Source organism: Emydura macquarii, unplaced genomic scaffold, assembly GCF_026122565.2.
Source record: "Emydura macquarii macquarii isolate MOO-44397 ecotype Brisbane River unplaced genomic scaffold, CSIRO-AGI_Emac_v2 contig_3128, whole genome shotgun sequence".
Lineage (NCBI taxonomy): Eukaryota > Metazoa > Chordata > Testudines > Chelidae > Emydura > Emydura macquarii.
The window spans coordinates 1855722-1865967 of NW_027133265.1; the positions used below are offsets into that span (position 1 = coordinate 1855722).

General features: G+C 36.6%; 1 protein-coding gene across 9 annotated transcripts in view; it reads left to right on the top strand.

Annotated features, from left to right (window-relative positions):
- The window catches only part of FRYL (FRY like transcription coactivator), a 385878-nt gene extending 375898 nt beyond the window's left edge, over positions 1–9980 (top strand). For all 9 annotated transcript variants that reach the window (XM_067531263.1, XM_067531262.1, XM_067531264.1 and 6 more), the window contains 4 exons: positions 338–406; positions 7568–7678; positions 8590–8786; positions 9218–9980. In XM_067531263.1, the coding sequence (XP_067387364.1) occupies positions 338–406; positions 7568–7678; positions 8590–8786; positions 9218–9476 (636 nt within the window). In that variant the 3' untranslated portion in view covers positions 9477–9980. The remainder of the gene's footprint in view (positions 1–337; positions 407–7567; positions 7679–8589; positions 8787–9217) is intronic.
- Positions 9981–10246: the final 266 nt, after the last annotated feature.

The window sequence follows — 10246 nt, forward strand, 5'->3', positions numbered from 1 at the left end:
ACACTATGGGATGATGAAGTTTATGTGAAATTTCCAGTGGAGGGAACAGGGTTACTGCTACATAGCATTTTTTCCTAGCAGAACAAAGAGTGGCATTCATTGGCAAGGTCAATGCCGGTAAGAAATTAAGTGCCAAGCAGCAGGCATCTGAAAGACAGTTTTAACTGGAATTAAACAAAATGAGATGATCAAAATGCATGAATTAAATAATTTTACTGATGATGATCTGGGAGTATGGAAGGTATTCATAGCAATACAGGTCTTTGGTGCTTTTATCAGAGTCTTTGGTTTGCTCAGTGTTGCAGAGTAGGTTTAATTGCTAATATTTATTTTGTAGTGGCTAGATGACTGCAAAAGGACATTTGGTGCCAATGATGGCATTCACAGAACCAATACTGATGCTCAGGTAGGTGTCTGTCTCTGGTGGATCCTTTTATATAATATATTAAAATAAAAAACTTGTGTTCTGCACAAAAGTCCTTTTTTTGATCTTCTCAAAGATTAAAGAATGATGGTACAGCTTTTCATTTCAGTTATCAAACCATCTTTTGAAAACTTAAATTCTTATGAAGTATTGGCCTAATAATAAAGGGCTGTCTTTTATGAAAGTGAGCAACCAGTCTCAGGTTCAGGGCTTAATAACATTGGGTAGATAAGCAGGGTAGATCCTATCTGTGTACCAAAGCAAGTCTGCCTTTTATGCAGCTGTTTCTAGAAGAAAAAGGATTAGTATTCTGTTTCTGTGCTCATCAGATAGATAAATTATTGTCTGGCCAAAAAGCTGTACTGAATCTAATATAATTAGTATTATATACATATGTATGACCTGTCTGGAACAATATTTTGCTTTATTGTTGTGTTTTTTTCATGACAGAAACCTTGTCAAATGTTATTTTGCTAATTACTATCGCATATGAAACAACCCATTGTTATTAGTTGAATGTTATACTTATTTGTAAAAAAAAATTGCATGAATACATTGCATGAGGCTCACCTGTATCTTTAACACTACTAATAGATGTAATGAGGTATACCTTGTCTACTTAGGACAAAGTTTGTTTCTTAAATAATATATGCATAGTATTTTCACTAAATGTACGGTAAAAGTGGCGGACGGGAAAATCCAAGCACATACATTGTTTTGCTACTGTTGGATACATGGATTTTATTTTGTCGTCTAGGATCCTGTAATAAAAATTATGAAAGACATAACTATAACAGCACCACTATACTAGATTTGTTTAGAATCATTTTCAGAGGCAAATTTGATAGGGAAGGTGAAAAGGAAGAAAATGCTTCTCCCACCTTTGGGTAATTCAGAATACATACACAAAAACTTCTTAGGCTATGTCTACACTATGAGCTAGGGGTGTAATTCTGCTCCACACATAGCGGCATTAGCTGTCCTCAGGCTTGCATGAGTATAAATAGCAGTGTGGCTGCAGGAGCATGATTAGCAGCAGCAGAGGTTCAGCTTAGATGAGTACCTACCCACTGGTTTAGACAAATACATACTTGGCTCCCCTCAGCCATGCCTCTGCTGCTGTTACCTGTGCCTTGCAACTACACTGCTATTTATACTTCTGCTAGCTCAGAAGGCTAGTGAAAGTATATAGATCATAGGGCTGCAAGGGACCTCGAGAGGTCATCTAATCCAGTCCCCTGCACTCATGGGAGGACTAAGTAATATCTAGACTATCTCTGACAAGTGTTTGTCTAACCTGCTCTTAAAAACCTCCAATAACCTCCTTAGGCAATGTATTCCAGTGATTAACCACCCTGACAGTTAGGAAATTTTTTCTAATGTTCAACCTAAACCTCCCTTGCTGAAGTTTAAGCCCATTGCTTCTTGTCCTCAGAAGTTAAGAACAACAATTTTTCTCCCTTCTCCTTGTAACAACCTTTTATGTATCTGAAAGCTGTTATATTCCCTCTCAGTCTTCTCTTCTCCAGGCTAAACAAACCCAGTTCTTTCAGTCTTGCCTCATAGGTCATGTTTTCTAGATCTTTATTCATCTTTGTTGCTCTTCTCTGGACTTTCTCCAATTTGTCCACATCTTTCCTGAAATGTGGCACCCAGAACTGGACACAATGCTCCAGTTTAGGCCTAATCAGCGCGAAGTAGAGCGAAGAATTACTACCCATGTCTTACTTACAACATGCCTGCTAATACATCTCAGAATCATGTTCACTTTTTTTGCAACAGAATTACACTGTTGACTCATATTTAACTTGTGGTCGACTATGACCCCCAAATCTCTTTCTGCAGTACTCCTTCCTAGGCAGTCATTTCCCATTTTGTACATGTGCAACTGATTGTTCCTTCCTAAGTGGAGTACTTTGCATTTGTCCTTATTGAATTTTATCCTATTTATCTCAGACCAATTCTCCAGATCATTCTGAATTTTAATCCTATCCTCCAAAGCACTTGCAACCCCTCCCAGCTTGCTATTGTCCGCAAACTTAATAAGTGTACTCTCTATGTCATTATCTAAATAATTGATGAAAATATTGAACAGAACCAGACCCAGAACCAATCCCTGCGGAACCCCATTCGTTATGCCCTTCCAGCATGACTGTGAATCATTGACATCTAGTCTCTGGGAATGGTTTTCCTACCAGTTTTGTACCCACCTTATAATAGCTCCATATAGGTTGTATTTCCCTAGTTTGTTTAAGACAAGGTCATGTGGGACAGTATCAAAAGCCTTACTAAAGTCAAGATATACCACATCTACCACCTCCCTCCATCCACAAGGCTTGTTACGCTGTCAAATAAAGCTATTGGGTTGATTTGACATGATTTGTTCTTGACAAATCCATGCTGACTGTTACTTATTACCTTATCTTCTAGATGTTTGCAAATATGTATGCAGGGGAATCACAACCCTAGCTTATAGTGTAGAAATAGCCAAAGAGTTTCTCCTGCCCAGTCATTTGAATAACACATAATTATGTATCTTAAAAAATCAGTGAGTAGAGAATCAGTTTTTCCAATATCTAAAGTGTGGGGTATTATATGTCAGAGGACAGGCCTAAGCCCTAACAATCATTGGATGTCTGTATTCTGAACCCAAGTCAGGGGAAAGGGAAGCATTTTCTTTCTTTTACTCTACTATCAAATCTGTTTATAAGAATCTGATTTTTAAACAAAATCCATACAGTAGTGCTGTTGGTGATGCTATACTTATGTCTCTGTCATTAATTTTTATTTAAAAGAAATCCTATTTTCAGCAATAAAAATTCCCGCTTTGCATACAGCATTTCAGCCTAGAAAGGAATTTTCTCTCCATTTTTCACAAAATTCTATTAGGACCTTTTTAAATTATACAAATCTCTTTAAAAGAATCCATTTCAGATTCTTGGTTTTTGTTTTTGTTTTTAGATTAAAACAATATTGGAACAGGAGATTAATTATTATGTATAGCTGTATTAAGCATTTTGAATGGCCAATATATTTAACTCAGAAAAATGGCTAAGCACACAAACTAAATCCTGTTCACAAGGATTTTTAATGCATATTAAAAATTGTTTACATCTTAATATCTTGCTTGACGTGTTCCATTGTATAAAAAAACATATGTAGGTATGCACGCTTTCCCTACACGTCCTAACGATTTATTACATACTCTAGCTATGTAATAATAAAATAGTACTCTGTATTTATCACTTTACATTTTCAAAATGCTTTATAAACACTAATTAACTCTCCCAATATACTCATGAGGACAGTGAGCATTACTGTTTCCGCTTCATAGATGGAGAAACTGAGAGATGAAGGAAGGGCCAAATTCAGTCTTTACTTCAACCCTGTACAGACTTGTTAGAGCTTGTGAGAGGTGCACAGGATTCAATAAAGGGCAGAGTTTTTCCAAAAGGCTACAGATGAGATTATCAAAGAGGCACAATGGAGTTAGATGCCCAGTTCACATTACCTTCAGTAAAAGTAAGATATCCAATTCCCTCAGACACCTTTGAAGACACCCTGCCTAGATGGCTTGCCTGAGGCCATGCATTGAGTTAATGGCAAAGCTGGCTCCTAGTTATATGACCCTTTTATTGAATCATACATTTATATAAAATAAAAACATTTTAAAATACTTGTTCACTCACACAAAGGAAGGAAAGTTTAGGTATTTTCAAAATATACACCTCTTACAGACTTTTCAAATATATTTAGAAATGGCTTGAAGGAACTATTGTAGATTACCGAATGTTGTACTTGTTTCCGGAATCCTTGTGAATGAAATCTGATAGATTATTAAAATAATCAGCTAATGTACAGAGCATTAAAATGCTGATATAGCCAGAAAAATGGCACCTTCTGATTCAACAGATATGTTTGGTTCATTATCATAAATAAGATTCTCCTACTACTTTTTAGCACTGCCATCAATACAGCTAGGGAACAAAGAGCTGAATTCTGTTCTGGTACATGCATCATCAACATACTTGTTAAGTAAATCTAGTTACAGAATCTTACCTAGTGGTGATGACAGGTGAGCCAGAAAGATAGCATCTTGACTATCAGATCCCAGGACTGGCAGTTAGAAAATTGTTGTTTCACATCAAATTTACTCAGTTTATAAGTAAGTCATTGAGAGACAATAAATATAACACCACACAATACCATTTTTCAGAGTAGAACTTCACTTCAACTTTTAGAATAGCTGTTTATGCCTACATCCCCCTTAGAAATCCATGTCTGTTATTGTTTTGTTGTCAAGATTTTTTTTTTTTTCATTTTTGGGTTAATATATCCTGCCTGGCATGTACTGGGACTTAATGGCTGGTTGAAGCTTATGAAATCAGCTCTTTTCTGTTAGTCACTAAGGGTATGTCTACACAGCCAAAGGGAAAAAAAAAAAAAAAAAAACCACCGCAAGCAAGTCTGAGCCCAGGTCCACTGACTAAGGCTTGTGGGGCTCACACTGCAAGGCTAAAAATAGCATTGTAAATGTTCAGGTTCAGGCTGGAGCCTCAACTCTGAAGGGTGGAAGGTCCCAGAGTCCAGGCTCCATCCCCAGCCCGAATGTTTACGCTACTATTTTTAGTCCCACACCATGTGTCCCATCAGCCTGAGTCAGTTGACCCTTGCACTGAGATTCACTGCCACCAGAGCGTTTTTTGCTGTGTAGATGTACCTTAAGGACTTGATCTTATGCTTACTGAAGGGCAATAGCAAAACTCCCATTGATTTTAATGGTGCAGGATCAGGGTCTAATCTCCTGAAATTGCACTGTGCCCAGTAGTTGCTAATTGCCTAATTACTGCATTGTTTAGATGTTAGTGAGTACAGACTACAGAATAAAAAATAGGCATTGTATATATTCTGTGTACTTACATAATACTAAAGCATAAACTGTTCTTGTGTGGAAAAATCTCTTTGATTGCATCATCTCTTATATGCTTAATATTTTTGTATGTGTTCAGTGCCACCAACCTGCTCAGCACTGTACAAAACACAAAAGTAAAGACTTTCCCTGTCCTAAGGACTTGTGTACACTGGTGGCAGCATGTAGGGTACGTGTAGCTACATGCCATGGTGAAAAGCAGGCTGTTTCCTTCCTGCAGTGTGTAGCTACACGTGACAAGGACAGGTTCTTGGGAGGAGGCGATAGGCACTGGGAAAATGCTCCAGCAGCTCCACACTGGGTGCATGTCTCTGCTGCAGGGAGCTTCCAGAGCCTTTCTCCATTGCCTACCCTCTGCCAGAGCTTTTATCTGTTGTAGGAAAGGCTCTGGCAGCAGCCGGGCAGTTGGACACTACCCTGCTAAAAACAGCAGCATAGATGGGGAAGACAGTGAATATGAAGAGAGCTATATAGGATACATACCTTAAGGTTCTGGTGTGTCTTTACTCTGTTCACATAAGCAGTGCCTCACTGTCTACACTATTACTTATACCCATGCTAGCGGGGCGTTCAGTGTATATGTACTCTACATGCCACCATAAGGCTTTCCTGACTTCCCCTCCCCACATTCTACTTCTAAAATACCATATACACAATCCTAGAGGGAAATTAGTCCGTGAAAATCTTGCATCGAAGAACTGTAAAGGTCTTAGTTGAAAACTCAAAAACCAGGACTTTCTGAGTTGACTCAAAATCCAGATTGATATAATACCCTAACTTAATGGAGGAATGGTTGTTGGAGGGAGGGGATTTGGGTTTTGAGGTTTTTTTGGGATGTTTTTTTTCCCCCTATGTTCAAATATGATGGCATGGATTAAGGAAAACACATTGTACAGATATTTAACCCCAACTGTTCTTGTGTCTGATGGTTTATATAAATATTTACACACATATAACTCCAGGCCCCTCATGTAGCAGAGCTGGGGGAGGGTTGTAGTTGAAGTATATTTTTGTTAATACTGTAGAAGAGCAAGAAAAATAGTTACTCTTTGTTAGTTATATCAGCGAGTGTTTAGTAATTTCACTTTGAATTCAGCCTGATATTTTGCCCATTCAATGAACCTTTCATGAATGGTAGAAATATTTCTTCCTCCAGTTTACCTGGGACATCTGTGACCCTAATTAAAATGATTTCCTACACTAATTCTTGATCTTTTTCTTCCTTTGTATTTTTGTGACCCGCTCACCTTCTTGCTTAGCAAATGGAAATTCTAGCAGTAAGTGATGGTTCTTGATTTATTGAATACTTAACCATGCCAGTCAACAAACTGGTCTCCATCTGTCTCGTCTCGTCATAGACTATTATAAAAGTACTGCGTGCTTCAATTTTGTATAGTCCTAACCCATGAACTAGTGGTCCTTTGTACAAAATACAATTCTATAATTAATACAAGTTAATAGCAGATGACTACATTAGCAGTAGCTTCTCTGTCTAAATCTAAAGCAATATTAACATTGTACTCTCATTGACTAGTGTTTTAGATAGAAAAAAAATACAAACAAAGAAGTGCATAAGTTAATATTGCTGCTCCATTCCAATAAGAATAAACCATCTGATATTTCTTAAAATAAAACCAATGAGCTTTCATAAGGAAACATTATTCTTATGTCTAAGAATTGAATTAGTTTCCTCTTGCTCTATCATGCAATTGTAATCTGAAGGATAGGGTTAATAGTATAACTTACCTGTTTATATTAACAGTGGGAAAAGAGGCCATACTCATAAATCACAGTTGTTTGTTCGATATCAGATATACTGTTTAAACTGACAAAACAGCCAAAAGAAATAAAAGCAATCTATGTATTTCCTGCTGGAGCATGACATTTTTGAAATGTCATTTGGATCCTTTTTTTTTTCTTGTTGGAAATGTGATTGCCCTTCTTAAAAGTTAAACTTTTAACCTGCAAGAGCAATACTACTTTATTTCTAATTACCAATTTAGTCCTGAATGCAGCTTTCATCTGCTTTCATCAGCTTCTCACTACATTAGCTTGTAAATCTTCTTGACATTTCCTGCTCTGCAGTAAGAAATAACTATTTTTAATATTGTAAATTCTATGCTGTACAAGCTGGCTATGATTTATCGTCTGATTGTGTCATATGTAGTAGTTTAGCTCTGAATTTAAGATAATGTTGCTGTTTACCTTTGTAGGAGCTGGAGTTGTGTCGGAGGTTATACAAGTTGCATTTCCAGTTGCTGCTTCTGTTCCAAGCCTATTCCAAACTTATCAGCAAAGTAGATACAATCAAAAAAGAAGCAGAGGTAAAGGAAGTCACATTATTCTGTTGTTCCTGTTCAAAAGCAATACCCATTAAAAATGTATCTTTTTATAACATTTTTTGATTAGTGGATCATGTCTTTTGAAAATGGAGGTGTACACCAGCTGTTTTATAGCCAAGTGATAAAAGTTTTAATTAGAACTTGTAATTATTTTCTCAGTCATTGAAATATATCTTTGTTGATCTTTGGACTATCTGAAAGCTCTTTAATACAGAATAATGCAGGGAGCCCAGTGATCTTAAAAAATTCAAGGATTTTAAATGTTTCTGTAGCACTGTTGGTGTACACTAATCAAGCTGTAAATGAGGTACATCAACTCCAATCAAGAAGATTCTGTTATGAAGACACTTTCTGCCTCCCCTGAGTCATCACATCTGTACATAGTTGTATAATCAGTTTGCAATTAATGTTACAAATCATTTCAGCCAGCAGCCAATCACAATTCAGCTTTAGAGCCATATTCACATTTCTGGTGAATATCACCCATCTCTGCATATCTATACAAGAAGCTGATAACATGTCTTCAGTACAACTAAAAATCAGACAGAAGTGTCTCAAATTGGAAACATAAAAAAGGGGACACCCAGAATTAATGACATTTCTAAAAAATTCTAAAAACCTGTTAGAGGTTTTACAACAGAAGGAATTCCAAAGAACTGACTAAGAAGGATGGACTGTGGGAAAGCCCAAATGCTCATTATAAGTACTTGGGCCATGTCATCATCCATATGCATCAGTGTTTGGGCTAAGTGACCGCACTGGTGCCCTTGTCTATGTGTCCTCATACACAGCTAGGGGAAGGGAAAGTGCACATCCCTGTCTTCCCACAATAGTTCATTTAACTGAAAAGAGATTTTGATCCAGAAAAGCTCAACTCTCCATGTTTGTTTTAGGTTATAAACATGTCAGAAGAACTTGCCCAGCTGGAGAGCTGTCTGAAAGAGGCTGAATCTGCCTCAGACAGTGGTATTGAAGAAACTGAAATCCCAGAGGCTTCCCAAGTTAGCACAGAAACAGCCATTCATTTTCTCATTGAAACCTTGAGAAGCAAGGAGTTTGTATCAGCTGTCGCTCAGGTCAAGGCTTTCAGGTAAAATGTGAAATGATTTAAACTATTATACTTTAAGAGCAGTACTCCGTTTGCTAATGGACATTTTTAATTTAAAGATAGGCTTGATTCCAATTTTTTTTCAACTCTTGTTAGATGTCCTTGTTGAAAAGGATAAAACTGATTGTTTTCATGCATTTTGCTCTCATGCATTTTCATCATTTTTAAAGGGTAGTTCTGATTTTAACTGTTTATAACCTTTGAAAAATAAACTTAATGTAATACTGTCCTTAAAGAAAATGACATCTTGTTAATAATTATGGGAATAGCACCTTAGAGAGAGAACTTTTTCTCCTCTCACATTCTTTTCCTGTATATATACACATGTATTTTTTAAAACAAAAATGAAAGTCATGTTGTCTAATTAATTTTTTCTTTTGAAAGAAAATAATACTTAAACCATATGTTCACAGGTCTATTTGGCCCAATGACATATTTGGCAGTTCTGAAGATGACCCAATTCAAACTCTGTTGCATATATATTTCCGTCATCAGACGCTAGGCCAGACTGGTAGCTTTGCAGTAGTAGGCTCTAACCAAGACATGTCAGAAGCCAGCTCAAAACTGATGGAACTTAATCTAGAAATTCGAGAGTCTCTACGCTTGGTGCAATCCTATCAGCTTCTAACAAAAGCCAAACCTGTAGGAAATATGGTGAGCACTGGATTCTGAACAGCTGTCGTTTAGAAAAGAAATGAAGCTAAAGATGCCTCAGAACATTATCAAGCACCTTTCATAAAAAACTGATGGCCAATACAGAATTTTAACATAGCAAGAAATTTCATCAGAAAACAAGGATCTAAAAACCAATGGACTTAACACCTTATTGACTGCTGTTTCTACACACAATGGTTGTGATTTTTTTTTATTATATACATATAAACTATATTAAAGGAAAAGGGCTAAAAGCAATGCATATATATGCATTATTTTCTGTAGAAACAGAATTGTAAATGTTGTTGCAGTAATGGCCTCCAGATGTTGAGACAAGTAAAGCAGGTGGGATGAGGCTAAAATCAAGGCTGATTTATTTTGGCTGAAGACCTGCAAGATTTCCTGGTTTTCCAGCAGTAAATGTAATCATCAACTAATGCCTATTGACACACTTTGCAATGTCATGAAGAATGTGCAGTCAAACAAGCAGAAAAAGGACTTATAAAGACTTTGCAAAAACCATTGATTTCTCAATGTTTTATTTACTTTTCTTTTTGTCTGTAATGAGGAATTATGTGTGAGAGGTGAAATGTATGGATATGTGACCGTTGCATTTTGAAGGTATGGATGTTTGTTGATAAGGTCTCAGAGCATGCCTAAAAGAGCAATGCAAGATTATTTTTGGAGAAATTTTATTTTATTAGCTTCTAATCCTCATAGTGTGTAAATGTTAGGACATTTAATAATATTTTAAACTGGGATTCCCCAGTGTTTCTAAAAGAAATAAT